The sequence below is a fragment of the Triticum aestivum genome, chromosome 7A (assembly GCF_018294505.1).
Source record: "Triticum aestivum cultivar Chinese Spring chromosome 7A, IWGSC CS RefSeq v2.1, whole genome shotgun sequence".
Lineage (NCBI taxonomy): Eukaryota > Viridiplantae > Streptophyta > Magnoliopsida > Poales > Poaceae > Triticum > Triticum aestivum.
The window spans coordinates 133695090-133714964 of NC_057812.1; the positions used below are offsets into that span (position 1 = coordinate 133695090).

The following is a 19875-nucleotide window of genomic DNA, read 5'->3' on the forward strand; positions in this document are numbered from 1 at the left end:
TGTGCTTGGCGAAGCCCTGCCGGGATCCTGCTGCATCCACCACCACGCCGTCGTGCTGCTGGATCTTCATCAACCTCTCCTTCCCCCTTGCTGGATCAAGAAGGAGGAGACGTCTTCCCAACCATACGTGTGTTGAACGCGGAGGTGTTGTCCGTTCGGCACTTGGTCATCGGTGATTTGGATCACGGCGAGTACGACTCCATCATCCCTGTTCACTTGAACGCTTCCGCTCAAGATCTACAAGGGTATGTAGATGCACTCCTATTCCCCTCGTTGCTAGAATACACCATAGATTGATCTTGGTGATGCGTAGAAAATTTTTAATTTCTGCTACGATCCCCAACAAGGTTAGGGTTTCTCGTCATGTTGCGAGATTTGGTGTTAGGATGCTTCAGATTCATGCAAGGGTTCAACGGCGACAACTGCGGCTCAAGGGCGTTGATCCTTGGGGCATGTGCACGAAGACTTTTCGACTGTCACCGACAAGGCCAAATTGGCCTTGGTAGGGGAGCGGCGACAAAGGCGCGTTGACGAGTCATTCTGACGGCAGTAGTGGCCTCGATATCTTGATGTAATTTTCTTTTGACATGTTTTGTATTTCCAATGAACTTCTTATAATAGATCTGATCTGTAAAAAATTGGCTTCCCTAGTAGGCGCCCATGAGTTTTTTAACACGGTATACATGCAAATGCTCATACATATGCACATATACTCACCCTCATGATCGCAGCCACGCACGCCCTGTCCCTATGAGCACCTCGATAGACTAAGCCGACACATATCTTAAGACTGACGAAGTCGTCATAGACACTTTTTTAGTCGAAGGGAACGTCTGTTGGAAATATGAGCAATTTACCAAATGATTTTATTAACAGAAATACTAGATAAAACATGACTAATATAGTAGAGATAAAACAAGTCATGCGTTCTGACAGAGAGAAGGTAAATAGCTTCTGCATATATGAAGCGTAGCCTATCATATCTAAAGCAGACAATATAGCAAGTAGTATATCCCGAGGAGGAGCGCGCATGGATATCCCTCTTGTCCTCATGCTTGTACAAGTGGGGAAAGAACCTCCCTTATAAGGAGGTCCAACTCGAGTGCGGATTTTTGGAGGCCGAGCTCTAGTGAGCTCGGTATTTTGAAAAAATCAAAAAGCGTATTTAAAAGTTCCAAAAAAATCTGAAAAAATGTCATGGAAACTTATATGTATTCCGCAAGAACGTGTTAAATTTCATCGAAAAATGTTGTGATTTGTAGGCTGTACAAAAGTAACAAATTTCTGGCCCAATAACAAAAATAAAAGGCCCATTAAAAATGTGTATTTGTCTTTTTCATGTAGGCCACATGTAAACGTATAATACTGTGAAATTTTGCATATACATAGTATACATGTGCATGTGTGTTCAAAAATAAATTTGAAAATTTTCATGCTCCAGAAAAATAAAAAATAAAAACGAACTCACTGGAGCTCGGCCTCCGATGGCATTTTCCGGGTCCAACTCCCACTAAATTAGCAATGTGGGACTAAACTTTAGTAGTACCTCTTGCCTTGCACAAATTGGCTAAGTGGGCCTCTAGAATTTATTAGGAATTTCTGAAATAGTTATTGGGCTGCCCAAAATAAACTAAATTCCAGCAACGTCTCCTCCAACTAAACGCACATCATCAGGAGGCCTGAAATAGATTCAGAAAAATGAAAGTACCGGTGTCAAGTCTATGAATTAAACTCTCACGGGCCGAGAATTCCGTGAGTTAACCGGACACTTCACATTCCCCCCGGAAGAAAAACGGTCCTTCACAAAGGCATTGGATAACGGTTATCCGGTATTGTCTCGTCCTTGAAACGAAATTCACACACAGCGTTTCGTGCTTATCCTGAACAAATCTGAAATAAAACTGAGGTATCCGAAAGGGTGGTACATCTCTCTCCCACACGCACACGATCTTTGCACAGTGACAAGAAAGCCGAGTGTGGCATTGCAAAGACCGGGCTCCATGGAGCTCGTTTTGCAAAAATAAAATAAAATATATTTAAAAGTTTCAAAAATTGCCAATTTTTTTTGTACAAATACATATGCATATTCTTTAAGTATGTGTAAATTTTTAGTAACTAATTTGATCATTTGCATGCTACACAAAAAAGACAAATATCTGATTCAAATACAACAAAGAAAAAGCCTATTTCAATCTGTATATTTGTCTTTTTTGTATACATCACATATGAATACATATGTTTATGAAAATTTGTACACGTATACTTTAAGTATATGTCTACATGAAAACATTTTTTCAGATTTTAAAAAGGTATTTTGGCTGAGAAATGTATATAGAGCTCAGTGGAGCTCGGCCTCTGCAGTCATTTTTCGTTATCTCGTCGTGCATTTACACGTACAGGTCAACTAAGCTAGACATGTGCATGTGTGTTGCGTGTGCCCCTTCAATCAAGCAGCCACTGCAAGTCTTCCTCTGTAACGTCTGCCGGAGCACATCTAGAAGGAGACGTGCATTCTTTTTATCTTTTCCAAAGCGTACGGCCCCCGTTGTTTAATCGGAGCCAACCAGATCGCACCTATCTCAAGAGAGTCAACGTACACACTTCTACGTCAACACAATGATTCGGTGTGTGCATGTGTGAAGCTGCAGACTGATTGTTAAAACCACGCATTTCCAAAGACACTAGGGGTTGGGGGGCCACCCGGTGGCGCCTCCCGGGAGGAAGTTTGTGCGGTCCCAGCTTGACAAGCGATCTTTTCACCCCTTTTTTCTCTAATTGCTGGTGAACATGCACATATAAGCAAGCAATAGAATTTACAACTAATAACAAATCAAACAACCTTTGAACAAACAACAATATTTTAGGCCTTGATGCCTTTAGGTGGTGGATTATTCCCAACCAGATTAAACACTATATTGTATGAATAACAACAAAAAATTGTAAAACCAAACTGGCATAGAACCAATTGTACACTTGAGGGGCATGAGGTTGATGCTCGGCCAACAGTTGAAAGTTTACAACGACAAAGATGAAGCTCCTCATGTTCACCGGCTGAAGCTCTGCTAGCAGTAGATGTTTACAATGACGCAAGAGATGCTGTCTTTGCTCCTCCTGTTCACCGGCTGCTCCGTCAGATGCTTCGCAGCTGCCTGTCCGTCCCTCTGGTGTCATTGATCTCATCAACAACCTCCCTTGATTGGTCATCACCTTTGTGTCATACTATTTTTGTTACTGTCATTTGCATAATGTAAACTTATAGCTGTGTAAATAATGAATGTTTTGTATTAACACCCAATCTGAGTAACTGTGCGTACTAATCCTGCTTGTATATTTGTTAACGTGCATATGCAGTCCAAATGAGCGCCCGTTAAAAAAAAAAGAATACACGTAATAGAATGCAGCATGAGAGTATTCACTCATAAAGCAGAAGGGGTAACTCGATGACCCAAAATCATGCCTAATTCTGGTTTGAACAATCAACAGATAAGGTATGCTCCTATTGCCTGAAATAGAAAAAATAACTTAAGAAGTACTACTATGGTGGCTATTAAAGAATGTGGTTATGACCAAAATGTAGTAATAAGAAAAGCATTGACTACCTAATGGATAAATTTTGAAAGAACCAGGAAACACCAATATCTGCAACAATGGGAACTGCAAGTAAAATGTTTTCTGGTGGTCCAATCGAATTCATATTAACTTGGAAGAAGATAAGCGCATGTGGAGTGAAATACACATTCGCTGGGATTTGAATTGCCTAGTAAGGATTTATGTTGAATGGAATCGACAATCATAATAATATGAGTAGTTCTTAGCTTTTCTTGAACAACAAATATAGCATAAATATATGAACATACACTAACTGGTTTCATGGGTGCCACACACTGTCATACTTAATTCTTGATTGTATAAACTATAAAGAAAAAGGAAAAATGGCAGAAAGTAAAATGGTTTAGTAGTTCCACAATCCTTTTTTCTGTTCATAGATAACTGAAGGCTTGTGAGTTGCACATCTCTCTTTGTCGAACAGAAAAAAAAATTACTACCAAATGTGTCTTTCCTTTTTAAGGCCACATGATTTGTTAAGCCGAACAAATAATTCTACGAGAAAACTGAACATACACAAGATATCAGCATAACTACCAGAATGTAAGTCCAAAATATCTATAAAATATCTTGCTGAAGTAACAATAATAATAAATACCTGAAAATTATCTACGTTGGCTTTCTTTGCTGACTAGTTATGTAGAAGTCCAGTACAAGTTCCCGGAATGCAAAGTTAAAGCAAATTTACATCGTCCAAGTGTTGATATTCATAGAAGCTAGAGATTTTTTCTTAATAAGAAATATTACATCCCCAATATGATGACAACACCATAAGATACATGTGACAGGTGGGGTAATATAGTGGGCCCTGCATGTCCCAATAATTGGAATATTGACTTCTCTTGGATCAACTCCAAGCACTTCCGCCTGCAAAAAAGCAACAAGAGGAACAGTAAATGAGAAAGAGCTATAAGCATTGCAAGTAGAGTATCTAAGCACATGATGTTGAGCTTGAGCATGTAAAAGCTTTTTAAGAGAAGATATTCAAGATAGTTTCCTCAGGCTGCATACCACAAAGGTGTTAGGCCTCGCCACATCAAATGTTGTCACTCCAAGGAGACGCTTGGGATAATAAGTTCCAGCTCTCTTGAAAACCTCCGCAACAATGGGGGCGGTTGAGTTCACAGGGTTGCTGATCAAACTCACAATTGCATTAGGACACTCTTGGCAACACCTTCACAGATTGAGCAAACAATCCTAGCATTTTTGTTGAACAGATCATCCCTTGTCATTCCTGGTTTTATTGGGAGTCTACCAAGGATGATGACAAGATCCATTCCCGTAAGTGCCACCTCAAGTTGTTGTTGGCCAAGGAAGCCGCACACCTAAAAGTTACATCTTTAATAGTTATTTATCACATCAGTATCTATGGTCAAATGCAACACATCAAGATAAAACAGTCACATTATACCGTGCATTCTTATAAATCAAGCTGAAAGGACAAGAATATGTGTATGTGCAAGTTCCTGACTGGAACTATAAGAGAAAGCAATACAAATGTAACACATTCAGACAACAGATCAGCTCTAAGAGAAAAGCAATGACATCATAGATTGTAGATATTAACAGGCGCATGTGATGCAACAAGCTGCAGTATTAGAGGTTACATAAGCGATTCGATAGACGATAATGGCTCAGGTTATTCATGATTTTAGATGGTTAAAACAGAGCACAGGTAGATCTTGATAGCAAGGGAAACATTAAGGCAACTCCAATAACAATGCATAAATTAACTTCAGTACTAACACGATGATTTTGGATATAAGTACTCAACCACAAATTCTGTGATACTTGGCAAACTATGAAATCATGTGTAACAATAGTATACAATGATGAAAATATTGCCCCAGTTTCACCGACACAGTGCCGTATCAGTTAACCAGCTGGTCAATGCATGCAGACCAGATAAATAACAACAGTCTAATAATCTTACATCATCATCTCTTGACAGCCACACCTTGTTCTAACCAACCTAAACCCGTTTGATGGATGCTTACCAAGACAGAAACATGCCAATAAAAGAGACCCCACATTGTTGTACATGTACCGTACAATATATGCCTAACTTCAGATGAGCAAAAAACCTACCACGTCTCCCTACTTCTCTACATTGTACCCCATGGGCATTTCCCTACGCTCTCGATTCCAAGGCAAAGGTACTCTTTTTCCCAGTACCCTAAAAGAACATGCACCGTAAGATTGACCTTTGCGCCTCGAATAAAAATATACATATGCACAAATAGGAATGCTGACTTACAAAAGAATTACTTACACTGAACTTGGAATTAATATGTGCCATATCATTGGATAAAATATATAAGTGCATGCAATCCTTCTGTAAAGTAGGTTCAGTCCAGTTCCTCAGCAAATGATGCATTCTAAGTACTTCTGTGTACTTGTTTAACAGTTGAGTCTACAGTTTATGCAAAGTACGGCCGGACCATACTGAAATTACTCTTCGGATGAAGGATGTGAGAAGCCAAGAAATGCCTATTCTTGCAAAATTCATGATCTAGCATGATATGTAATGCACTTACCATCAGGATGCTCAAGGCCTTTAGATCACTTTCAGTCATGTGACGTAGGACCGCCATGTCAACCTGTAACAAAACAATTGTCAACCAAAGAAGAAAAAACAATGCAAAGATTTAGGTAAATAGTCAAACCTCCTCTTACTGGAAGGTAATAGAATACTTCTCAAGTCCAAGTGATTTCAGAAAACTGTCAAGGGGACTTTCAACCTACAAGCGTTCCCAAAAGAAAAAAATTTAGAACGGAAAGCAAAGCAAGCTAGAAAGTGTATTTAAAATATCCAAATATGCAAGCTCACAATTTTAAATCGGTTCAATGGAACTTTATGTCATCATAAAGTTCTCAGTGCCACTTTAGCTACTATTATATTTGGCGGTGAAAAAAATCATAAAGCAGACTGACTAAATGTTATTAACACCTATAAAGTGTAAACAACACAACTGTAGTGCTAGAAATGAGGATGGTATAAGTAACATTTCCTAGCATATTCACTCTTTTCAGCAGTAAAGTGCACTGTCTAGTAACATCTTAATATTATTTGCATCATATAATTCTACCGGCACTAAATGGATGTTGAAACATACATGACCAAAAGTGGCATCTAAGAGAATCGAGATACCTACTATGACATATTTCTATCATTATGTGAAACCGTTCCTACTCAAAAATGTTATCACTGTACATCATTTTATCAAAACAACTAAATTTAATAATTTATGATGCAATTAAAAGATGATGTGGCAGCACTATTTACCTATGCATTGTTCATATATATATATATATATATATATATATATATATATATATATATATATATATATATATATATATATATATCAGCATTTTTTCATTCATAAGGTGAAGCGGCGGTATATCTCAGCATTTTTTCATTCATAAACCACACCACGTGTTGCTTCAAATATATCACATACATCATGTTTCTAGGAGGTGCTAATTAAGTTCATTCTAAAACAACCCACATCTAGCAAGTGATCAAATCTTCCTCGCACTCTCAACTCTGAGACAACTATTTGGTAAGTGCAAGCTTTTCTTATGAAAGTATGGATTCATTCTTATAACTGTCTAAAGAACATTAGCAGTGGGTGTTTTCAACAGACTGATCGCCACAAACAAAGAACAGAGGAACATGGAGCCTGAGAACCATAAATCGAGAGGCCAAATGAGAGGGATAGGGCTCACAAGGAGGGTCTTCTCATTGCCTCATCGTCGACATCTGCTCGAGACACATCTTGCAGGAGTCGCCCATGCCTTATTCTTCAACCACCCCGACCTCCTCCTGTGGCTGCCGTCAGCCCTTGCCTCCTCATCTGCACCCTTCTATTTTCTGCTTCAGCACTGGACATGAATAGAAGATTCAGCTAGCTAGTCATACTCTAGATCTAACAGAGGGTGCAACATACAAGTGAACTTCGCATACATCCATGCTCTACAGATCAAGTGAGACATAAACATATCACAGTGTACTTTATGCCAAACAAATTCCCCATCCACGCCTTACTTCAGATTAGACATTTTATCTGTACACGGGTGGGAAGAGTCAATTTGTGCCTAGATTTTGCTTTACCTTTTCTGCTGAAAGTGTCATGCACATCATCAAAAACAAGTTGTTGGGACACATGAAGTACTTTTAAAGCCTATCTCCAGAGACTCACAAAACTCAGAGCAAACCTTATAGAGCATATATGGTGTTCTTGTTTCTATTTGTGCCTTCAAAATGTCAAATGTTCCATTCAAATATCCCCAAAACAATTTGTTCTTGCAATCATAATATTACAACAACACATCGCCCTTAAGATGTTCAGTGTGGCATATGTCATGAAGGACCTAAAGATAGCAGTCCCATTATTGTCCGATAATGATACTAATTACTATTATTTTGTCGGAGAAGCAAACTAAGGAGTTACTTAAATGTAAAGGTCCGACTTCATACTTCGGAGCAATAGGCGCTATTGCGCCGATAGGAACCAGTGTGACAATAATCCATGTTTTTATAGTGACAGAAAATGGTTCCATCAACAAGATATCTGCAAAAGTGGAATTCACACCACATTGGTCATCTGCACTACCACTTTACAGAAAATAAGGGTTTGTCATATACGTACATTACCATGTAATCTCCATCTGTTTGTCTGAAAGAAATATGAAAATTAAACCCTCTCACCCAATCACTGTACTACATAAATCATGCCCAGTGCCATGCTTGCGCCTTTATTCCTGGAGTATTTGCAGCTGGTGAGTCTATTTTTTATTTCTTTTGATTTACAACTATTGGCATGAATTGGCACGTGCATTTGGTCCTAGTAGGCTAGCACTGACAATAATTTGAACCTGTCAATTGGCTGATTAAATAAGCTTCCTCTGATTTCTATAGACGCAGTTGCAACAGTTAGCTGCAGCAATTGTATCTTTCTTTTGCAGGTGGGGCATGCGTTCGGACTGAGTTATACAATTATTAAATCAGCTTAATTGTTTAAACAATTTGCTCATGTTCGTGGCCTAACAATACCTTTGTTAATAGTTGTCAACTAAAAGAGGATCTACCTTTTCTAATGGTCGCCCGATAAAAGAGGATCTAGACCCTCACGAGTTTCCATTGTACAAAATTATTCTTTGCTAACAATAATTTTGCTAAGTTGCTCTCTACATCTTGGTGTTATTAGTCTAAATATTCTGATTCCAAAGGATGGTTCCTAACAACAGATCTTTTAATAAATTTTAAACAACAATATCTTGTTAATTTTAGTTCTGTCTAGGATGATGAAATTCAATTTTGTTCTACTACAGATTAGTTTAAACATCTTCAGTTACGTACAAAGGCGAGCTCGTTGTGCCGCAGGCGCACGCTGCATACAGTCCGGCATGGACACCTTCAGTTCTGAATTTTTCCTTTGCAAGGGAATGTGGAGCATGGTTTTGCTGCAGCTGGCCTCTTCCTTCATCCTCCGTTGGGTGGTTCCAAGGGTCAGATCAACAAATATGAGAGGTAATATGTGTAATATTCACTACTATTCTTCATGCATGTGTTGCTTTTTTCATTTTGCAACCAGCAGATAATACCATGGCAGTTTGTTTAGCTCAATTACTAAGATGATATACATAATAGTTTGAGAAAGTTCAACACGATATAAAATTGAATTAGGGGCATCTCAAATGACAAGTTATGTTTTCTCTCATGTCCCGTTGACATCTTAAAAGGAATCACCAAAGTAGTTATATACTTATATCATTCTTTTGGTTCTGTTGCAGGTTCTTGACAAATGTCAATTCTTCAGAGCTGTCCAAGAGAAAGAAAGGGATTGGGTACCATGGCAGTTTGTTTAGCTCAATTACTAAGATGATATACATAATAGTTTGAGAAAGTTCAACACGATATAAAATTGAATTAGGGGCATCTCAAATGACAAGTTATCTTTTCTCTCATGTCCCGTTGACATCTTAAAAGGAATCACCAAAGTAGTTATATACTTATATCATTCTTTTGGTTCTGTTGCAGGTTCTTGACAAATGTCAATTCTTCAGAGCTGTCCAAGAGAAAGAAAGGGATTGGGCTCACTTGGTAGGGAAAGATGGCCTGCACGCCCGCCATGGTGCTCCTCCGTCACACCCACAGCCTGCACAAACCAACCGCACAAATCAAATCGACAAATCCAGAACAAGAAGAAGATGAGGTGAGGGGAGTGGAGGAGGATGGAGGGCGTAAGTACCTTTGGCGTCTACGTGCTGCAACCCATCGCCGACGTCGAGGACCACCACATCAGTAAGCACCAAGAGAAGGCTGCCGCCGTCGCCCCATCACCATGCATCCATGGGTGCGTGTGGGTCTAGGGTTTCGCCCCCATCCATCCATGGGTCGGATCATACCTCCATGGCCGACCACGAGGCCCAGGTGGACGAGGGCGCGGGTGAGGGAAGGAGAGAAGGGGTGGGGGCGCCAGCTGGTGGCGGCGGCGGTGGCTGCAGACGAGGGAGAGGGAGATGAATCGAGGGATGAGGGTCGGGGGCTGAGGGCCTGAGGCTGAGAGAACCCTCCGCTTTTTTTTCCTCCGACTGTTTCTTTTTTGTCTTTAGCTAGTCCGACGTGGATGCAGCCAGTGAGCGCCCATGATGCACACGTTAATGTTTTGGATGGAAAGAGTAAAAGGAGTGTTCACAAAAACAGTGTTGAGTCATGCATCGACACTTGATCGAGAATGAACGGCACTCTGCAAAGCTTCAAAGTAATAAGTCATCAATCATGCAAAGCGTCCCCTAAATTACTCCATCCGTTCAGAATTACTTGTCGCATGTATGGATGTATCTAAATATATTTTAGTTCTAAATACAACCATTTCTCCGACGAGTAATTTGAAACGGAGGGAGTACTTGAGAACAAAACCCTAACCTGCATATTAGTGTCAAAAATGTTTCTATATTATGAAACAGAGGGATTGGTACTTTGGAGAGAAAATGCATCACGTGTGCATCCTGCGCAATACAATAATCTAGTGTGAAAAATCAGCTCCAAGAATCTTTGACTAGTATCTACACGTGCCAGATTACTCTTTGGTTTTCTTTTCAGCTCCCTTCACCGCCTGCCCCCCGTGAAAATGCACACCGACTCTTCTCTGTTTATTCAATGATGAAGAAAAAACGAATATTAGACATTTTCTGCACTACCAATCTCCCAATGAAAAATAATTTGAGGACCAGTAGCGCCTCAAGCCACACTTGCCTTGTGTGACCCGAACGCATCCACGGAGCGGGCGGACCCGTTCCGGCAACCATATCCCACATTTCCATGCAAATGCAAGCACATACATATGATCACAGAACGATAGAGACATACACAACAATAAAATATAACCCACAACAATACAACAATAAGTAGTTCAAGTTAAAAGAAATACATAGTTCAACTATAAATATTATATATAGTGCATAGTTTGAAGCTGATCTCAAAATTGTCCCTGCATCTCTAGGAAGTTGACAATATGTGTTGCATCTGCATCTTGTTCAGGGAAGCGGGCCTGTACACCAAGGTTTCAAAATCACCATGGGCAATCCCATCGCCCTCATCCTCCACGGTTATGTTGTGCACAATTATACAAGTCTGTCACATCACACAATGCTTCCGAAACCCAACTATTTGTAGCTCCCTGAATAATACCCAATGAGCTTGGAGAATTGCAGATGCCTCTCCACATCCATTCTATAATCCTTTTGCAATTGTACAAAGAGACGGCGGTGGCAACACTGCAGGTTGTGTCGGGAAGGGACAACGACGAAGCTAGGGTGGGGGAGCAGGATGGGCATTGAGCAACGCAGAAGAGGACAAAACCAAGAGGAAGGTGGTAGGTCGGGCGAGGGTGGAGGTCGATTTGGGGTATTTGGCATGGGTTCAATGTGTCGGATCCGATGTTGTGTGCGCGTCCAAACACGTCTGGTGTGCAACAATTCCCCAGAACCGGTGATGGCGGCCGACGATCACATTGCTTTGTACTGTAAGTGATGATTCTTGTGTAGGTGCTCCTCCACGAGTGGTGGTGCCTTGCCCATGGCTGGGGACTACGGGGAGGGGGACCGCTAGGCGGGGGAGGTTGGGTGAAATGTTGCAGTGGCTTAAGAAGAAGGGAAGACGAAAAAGGTGAAAAAATTGCGCTGGAATCTCCTCGAAGATGGCGAAGGGAGGGGGTAGAGTTGCAGGGATGCGGCATGGGCGACAGGGTGTGCTTTTGGGGGGGGGGGGAGGAGGTTCGACAAGGCGGCAACGAGTGGGACAAAGATGCACGCGAGCTCTTTCCTACCTTTTTAATGAGAATTGCCTCTCCTAGCCCAAATACAGGCCAGAGAGGAAAACATGGGCAGTTAGAAGCTATTTTTTGGCAACTAAAGGAAATGGAGGATGGGCAAGATGGATGTTGATTTCCCAAAACTAAATGCATTTGCCCCATATTTTTGGGATTGGCCAGAGATGCCCTGAGTAGAGGGAAATCAAGTACGGCAAACATGACATGCATTCATTCAATTAAAAAAATAGTATGAGTCTCACATGATACCATGTTGTAAAAATCAATTTTACATGTTTCGTAATTTTATTATTATTTTTGTGAATGTTTACAAGACATATGTCTACCATTGCTACAAAATTCAGATCCAAACTCGAAATACACATTGAGATAAGGAAAAAAAAGATGACATTATTCACATGTGATTTTTTTCTCCATGTATACTTAGATTTTGTACTTGAACATTTTAAGAGATTTTAGACACATGTCTTGTGGACAGTCACAATTTTCTAGGATTTTTTTAAAACATGAGATTTTGAGTCTTGAAACATGATGGTTGGTACTACCTCCGTCCTGATTTATTGGTCTCATTGTAATCTGTGGCAAAATTTGATCATAAATATAACTAACAAAATGTTCATGCATGTCACCCGAAATTATATCATTGAAAACTATGTTCAAATATGAATCCAATGATATAATTTTTGTTAATATGCACTAAAAATTGTCAGTTAAATCTTTGATCAAAATTTAGCATAAATTACATAGGAACTGTAATAAACTAGGACCGAGGTAGTGTCATATAATATCTTCCCGTGTTGCTTAAAGTATTTCCACCGAGCAAGCAACTGCAAGTCTTTCGCCGTTAACATCTGCCGATACTACCGAGATACATCTTCTAATATATCGGAGACGGTGTTTAATCTGCTGATATTGCACTTGTCTTAATAGTCAACAACTCACCACATCCTTACACCATACTACGTCCACACAAGCTTCAAAGACACGAAAAGAGATATATCAGCGTTCAACTGGAACAGGAACCATGGAAAAGGGGGAGAAAAGAGAGAAAGAGATCGCGTCTAGGATTCGGTTCTTCACAAAACGGTGAGGATGCCTTTTGCTTGTGAACTGAGATAGTGGCAGAAAACATGGAAGCCCCCAATGGAGGAAAGAACGCATCAGGTATGCACATAAACTAGTCCGATCTAATCTGAAAGCCCACCACACCGGGATCTTTGAAGACCAACGTATACACACCGACTGACCCCGGCCCCTGTTTATTCATTCAACGGCAATGAAAATCTGAATCTTTCAACGCTATGTACGCCACCAATATCACAAAAAATAAGAAAACGAAAGCAAAGTCGGCAACAGATTTCAACAGAAATTCTTCCATTTCAAAAAAAAATCCATATTCTTCAGCGGTGCGTGCTCCGTGCGCGCGCATGAGCTGCTGCTTCTTCCACGAAGATCACATGGCGCCATGGCGGGTACTCCTCTACGTACGTCGACAGTGACGAGCCCGCGGCATCTCATTTTCAAATCCTCGTCGCGCATTGATTCCTGATGAGACCCGCTAATTAATGCGGTATGTGCCGCGCGTTGACGTTTGGTGGTGCTCCGATGCGACCATCGACCGAGAGTGGACGGCGGCGCACCGAGACCGACGATCGAATCCCGCCGCGCGCGCGTTCAGGCTCGCCGGACGATCGCCTTCTCCTCCTCCGGCTCCTCCTCGCTGTCGCCGTCCACCCTGCCGCCGAGGCAGTCGAACCGCACGCTCCCCTTGTTGGTGGCCGAGCCCACGACGGGCCCGTCCGGCGCCTTCTCACGGACGGTTCTTGGCAGCGGCGGCGCCGTCGGGGTCGTAGGGGCGGGCGCTCCCACCGGCTCCGCGTCCGGCGCCCTCCTCGAGGCCGCCCAGAACGGCACCCTGGAGGAGAACGTCCTGGCGATGAACGACGGCCAGCGGTCGGACCGGCCGATCCGCGCGCTCCGCGCGCCGGCGTCCCGCGCCACCGTGCGGCGCAGGCTCTCCTCGCCCGCGGCCACCATGTCCCTGCGCACGTGCTCCGGGAGGCGCAGCGTGAACCGCTCCAGGTCGCCGTCAAACCGGGCGGAGAGGGAGTGGCCCGTCGAGTGCGCGCGCGAGAACGGCCGCCCCGACCGCGACCGCACGGCCCGGCGCAGGCTGCCGATCCGCTCCAGCTCCGCCGCCTCTCCCATCCTCTCCTCCTGCGCCTCGCCGTCGCCCTCGCGGTCCATGTCGATGGCCACCTCCGGCGCCCGCTGCTCCTCCGCACCGGCGCCGTTCTCTTCAGCCGCGGCCGGGGCCGGCTCCTCGGGGGCGAGGCTGCAGCGGCAGACGGGGCAGGTGACGTGGCCGGCGAGCCACTCCCCGATGCAGTCCGGGTGGAACGCATGGCTGCACTTGGGGAGGAGCCGGAGCTGGTCCCCGTCCTCGAACTCGCTGAGGCAGACGGCGCACTCGAGCACGGCCGCGTCGTCGCCGCCCTTGTCCCGGAGCGCCCTCGCCTCGGCGTAGGTCATGGCGGGGAACGAGGCGACCACCTCGGGGTCGAGCCCGCGCGGGCGGGCCTGCTGCTGCTGCTCCTGCTGCTCCTGCTGGCGCGACAGCACGAGGAACGCGGCGGCCGGGATGGTGGGGGAGTTGCCGCGGCCGCACTGGCGGATGTAGATGGAGAAGAAGCCGATGAAGAAGAAGGTGGCGATGAGCGCGACGAGGAGCACCACCATGGGCGCGCTGAAGCTGGGCGGCTTCCTCGCGCCGTACACGACCCCTCTCCCGCCACCGTGGTCGCTCTTCCTGTCCCACGCGTCGTCGTCGTCCGCCTGCGCGACCGCGCCGGCCGCGAGGACGAGCGCCGCCAGCAGCAGCGCATGGCGGCCAGGCGTCGGCGTCCGCGTCCGCGTCGGCATCGTCGGCGCGTTTCTCGGTGCCGCGGGCGCGCGCGGGGGGTATAAAAACGAACTGGCGAGGGAAGAAAGCAAGGCGATGGAGCGAGGCGTGCGTGGCTAGTTTACTATACTTTGCGACCGGAACGCGTCTCGTTGTGGCGGCGTCTGCGTCTGGTGGGGGTGTGACGGCCGGCGTCGGGATTTGTTGGGTTTGGGGCGCCGGGACGGTGGTTTCTTGCCACGCCCCGCGACCATCCAGGTGTCGTCGTGCGTGCCGGTGCATGGGTTGGACTTTGGAGTCTGCGTCTGTGGCGCTGGACAGAGCGCACACGCACGGCACCAGATAGGTCGACGAGGAGAACGTACGTAGTACGTACGGCCGGTGGTGCAAAACTGGAAAGCAAGCGACGTGGCCATGGCTCATGGGCGAACACACCAGGTTCCAGTCTCGACGTGCGACTGTCAGATTCAGATTTCAGATCAAATCTACGGCGATTCACCTCACCGATCAGATCCTCTGTCGTCCGAATCGTTGCATACGCAAGCAAGGGCGGCTACCATTTGCAGCGTGCCGAGACCGCAGCGAGGCCAGCGGACTGGCTGGCCAATGGGACCTGGTCTGGCCGTCTGCCACACGGGCCAGTCGGCAGCTCAGTTCACCGCCCGCCCGGCCGCCTCCGACGAAAATGGCTTTTGTTCTTCATCAGAAACAGAAAAAACACTCAAAGTCAAAACTCCACACTTGGACCAGCTCAGTCTCCTTTTCCCCCGAAAATAAAGAAAAATCCACACTTGGACCCGGACGCACGGTGTGGTGCCGTTGAGCTCGAATCACGACTGTTGTCTCGTTCCACACCTGTCCCCGTATTGGAAAAAAAATTGGGTACAAGGCGTGCTGCCTTCTCTGAGGACAACTTGCCAGGGACTAGAGCATATGCTACTAGTCCTTTTTTTTGCGGGGATATGCTACTAGTCCTGATCGAACTCCTGATAGCACATTTTGTACCCTGTTGAATTGGAGTGAAACTTGACACAGCTAAAAAGTGTGCGGGTGTTTATTACTTTTGAAAAGAAGAAGCAATGGTGTTTCAAAGGGTGTGGCTAGGTCTCAGTCGACTGAGATTTAATCAAGTCTTAGTCAAGTGACATAACATGCAAAAAAGAAAAAGAAAAAACTCATAATAAAATTTTACACTATCTCTATGTAAGATGCACAGATATAGCATCGATTGAGACTTAACCAAGTCTCAGTCGGCTGAGACTTAGCAAAACTGGTTTTCAAATCTCTCTATCCGAAAATATAGGGTTCAATACATATTTTTTTACATTCATCGTCAATAAAACAGATTATTTTTCAAACTATGCAAGACGACTGCATGGATTTCTGTAATTAAGATTGAGATCAAGGAGAAAAGTACAGTCAACCAAACGACCCCAAGTCTAGCTTAGAGCATCTCCAGCCGGGGGGTGGGGGGGGGGGGGGGGGGGGGGGGGCTCGAAAAATCGCAACTTGGGAACGACCCGGCGCTAAAATCGGCTTGGGGCCGATCGAGTTCCCAGCCGTCGGCCCCAGGGTCGCCCCTAGAAGGCGTTTAAAAAAAAATCAAAAGAGATTCGCCTATAATTCAGCAAATGGGCATAAACTTCGGCGACTTAAACCATTTTTTACACAACGAACTTAAAATTTACTTAAAAAAACAACCGCCACGACTACAAGAAGAACTCGCTGAACTGGGCAAAGTCGCCGCCGCCGCCGTCGTCGTCGTCCTTCTCCTCCTTCACGCGGCGCCTCTCTTAGACCCTTGCCCGAAGTTGCCCTGGCGGACCGGTGGCGGCGACGTGTCGTCGTCGCTGTCGTAGAGAACGACGACGCCTCCCTCGTCGCGGCCACGATGCCGAGCGGCGATCTCTTCTAGGGCACGACGCTGGCGCTCCAGCTCCAGTCGCGCCCACTTCATGGCCGGGGGGGGGGGGGCGGGGGCGGCAGGGTACGTGAACGGCGGCTCATTGTCGCCCTCGTGGTGCTCGAGGATGGCATGGAGCGTGTGACCGGGGGCGCCCCACCACAGGCGGCGGCCGTCGCTGTTCTTCGTTCCCCGCACCATCGATGCGTTGTTGGTGGAGGCCAGCCGCTCCACCTGTCGGCGCTCGAAGTAGGCCGTCCATGCCTGGTGGTTGCCGGCGGCATACTTCAGGCGGGCCCGCTGCTTGTAACAGCATGGTTTTTGTCCCTTCTTTTTTTTTTGATTTTCTGAGGTTTTTGCCTGAGTTTTCTTTCTTCATGGCTGTGTGGTCTGGAAAGAAGAAGATGACCTCTTCTTTCTTTTCGGAGTGGCTTGTCATCCTCATATCCATCCCAAGACCTTTCCATTTTCACCTTGGACCAAATCCCAATATTCTTTTTATTGGGAATATTCCTTTTCCATTAAAGGAATCACTCAATTTGCCCCTAGGTTGTGAAGCAACCTATACTTTTCATCACTCCCAAAATTCCCAAATAATTCTCATAAATTGTTTGTGTGATATCTTCCTCAAATATGGCAAAACATTCCATTGTCCATGTTTCCCATCATGCTGAACTAATTATTTTCCTATTTTGTCCTGAATGGCAGATTGTGAAGTAAATGCCATTTATCTTTGCCCAATTGACCCCAAACTTTTTGGACACTTTTTCATGTCCAAATAATTGCCCCATGCCAAATGCAACTTAATTTGCCTAGTAAATATTCCTGAGCGATTTTTCAAAGTTCCTGTCTGAGGGAATTGATTTTGAAGGAAGTACAAGCTAGGCATATTCAAATGAGTTGAAATTTTGCAAGGTCCTTCATATCATCATATTATACCCATCCACCAAAGTTGAGCTCATGTCATGCCTCCATGTGAGCTCATCTTCAATTCTTTGTCTCTGCCCAAATTTTTAGTTAGTGAAGCAAGTATATTTTATATTGCTTCATTTAAGCTGAAAATTTTCCAGCCATTTCTCCTATCCATATAAACACTCTCCACCAAAATTTGGCTCAATCCATTATATCATTCGCCCTGTGTAATTTTTCCAAGTTTCTGTCTAGAGCAAAGCTATATGAAGCAAGTGCTATTTTGGTTCATCCAAATGGCATGAAACTTTTTGGACATCTTCATATCTTCAAATCATTGGGCCATGTCCAATTTCAGCTCAACTTGCCACTACAAATGAGTGCATCATCCAAATTACCTAATCTGGCCAGTATGGCACTTTCTACACCAATTACCCTCTAAACCTATCCTCTTAGTCTGATTTTTGGAATAAGCATCACCTTAGTGATTAATCACGTTGTGACAAATCTCAGAGTCTAACCCCTCTCATGTGAACCACGTACGGCAACAAACACCTTGCTGTTGCAATCTTTTGGAGCTAGGTGCAAATCTCTTCTTTGCCCTGGGCCGTGTTGTTGCTTCCTTTGGACTAAGGGCACCAGGACTTTCTGCTAGACACCAATTTGGGCGCCAGTGAGCATTGAATGCCCAGGATCACGCGGTGACCACTGTCCTGGCATGCCATGGCTGCGAGCTGGGTAGCATTTTGCTCGGGCCCTTCCTCCTCTCGTCTCCTTCGCGCGCGTGACCGTGTCCAACGTCTTCATCTCATCGTCGCAGTTCCCCTGGACCCCTCCCCCCTCCGCCCGTTTCCTCACCGACGCTCGCCGCCGAACACCCACGGGAGCACAGTGCGCCGACCGTCGTATTCCTCCTCGTCCCTTCCTCCTTGTGCTCTCTTGGCTCCCTCTGACCCGTGAGCTCGTTCCTGTTCCTCCCCGGCGCCTACCTCCGAGCTCATGCGCGTGCACACGCGTCCGCGGCGCTGGCCACGTGTCCGCGACAACGAAAGTGCGGCACACCCATCCCCTGCCTATATAAGGCCACCCCGAGACCCCCTGAGCTCACCACCCTCCCCTACTCTCTCCTATAGATCTCCCCGACTGCTCACCCGAGCTCGAGGAGCTCCTCTGCCTCGCCATCGCCACCATGGACGCCGCTTCTGGCCGCTTGAATCCGAGCGAGCCCGAGCCCCTCCCTCAATTCCCCCACCACTAGTAGTCTACCCAGACCCCGACGCACCTTCCCAACCCCGCAGTTCGGCGCCGGAGTACTCGTGGCCGCGTGCCCCCAAGATGGGCCGACGCCGTTGCTCTCTGCCTCCGTGGTGCGTCGCCGTTCCGCTCCTCCTCGGCGCTCATTCTGCGTCAGGATGGATGTGCTGTGTCCTCCCGATTGCGTAGGTGGTCTGAGCGCCACGAACGGTGGCCGGAGCCGCCCGAACGGCCACCGACGTCGTCCCTGGCCTCTGTCCCACGCGGGCGAGCGCGCGAGGGAGACGAAGACATCGGTGTTGACTCCTCTCCCCTGGCCAGGCAGGCCCCACTCCCCACGCGACCCCACCTGGCAGCCACCCGCGTTGACCCGCCCCCGCCACGTCAGATAAGTGGAAACGGATTTCTGGTATTACGTCTTCCACTTCTGAAAGCGTACTCTGCTCTTAGTTCTGTTGAAATACACTTTCTTTATAAGAAGGCGTATTTTCATCTAACTACGGCTGGGAGTACGTTTACTCTGCTCTGAAGGCGTGTTCCTCTAAATGCGCTTTCTGTTTTCAGCCGCCAGGGGCCTGTTTATAGGACTATTTTTATAGATTGGTCCCTGGACTTCATCGGGCTATAACTTTTTGCTCAAGACTCCGATTGAGGTGAAACCAAAGCCCACGTCTTCGTCTCATCGAGCCCGTTATGTTCCCATTTTCACTATGGTTTGAGATACTGGAAATGACCATTTTGCCCTTGCTCCTAATCAGCCCCCTCCGAGAGAGAACCCTTTCCGGTGATTCTTTCCGCGGCTTCACCACACATCTTCCCGGAGCCTTCTTCATCCCCAGGCAAGCCACAACACCCACTTGCATGATGGCCATGCAGTAGCCATGGTTTTCAACTTGAATATTTAATAAATTTCTGATTGCTTTGATACGGTTATCGTTATTTCGGTGATGATTATGGATTTG

General features: G+C 45.6%; 1 protein-coding gene across 1 annotated transcript; it reads right to left on the minus strand.

Annotated features, from left to right (window-relative positions):
• Window positions 1-13161: 13161 nt before the first annotated feature.
• LOC123154610 (RING-H2 finger protein ATL32-like) lies at window positions 13162-15122 on the minus strand. The gene has a single exon (XM_044573293.1). The coding sequence runs from the start codon at window positions 14865-14867 to the stop codon at window positions 13620-13622; it is 1248 nt and encodes a 415-aa protein (XP_044429228.1). The 5' UTR covers window positions 14868-15122; the 3' UTR covers window positions 13162-13619.
• Window positions 15123-19875: the final 4753 nt, after the last annotated feature.

Coding starts and splice junctions, on each gene's coding strand:
- LOC123154610 (XM_044573293.1), bottom strand. CDS start 14,867: ATGCCGACGCGGACGCGGACGCCGACGCCTGGCCGCCATGCGCTGCTG.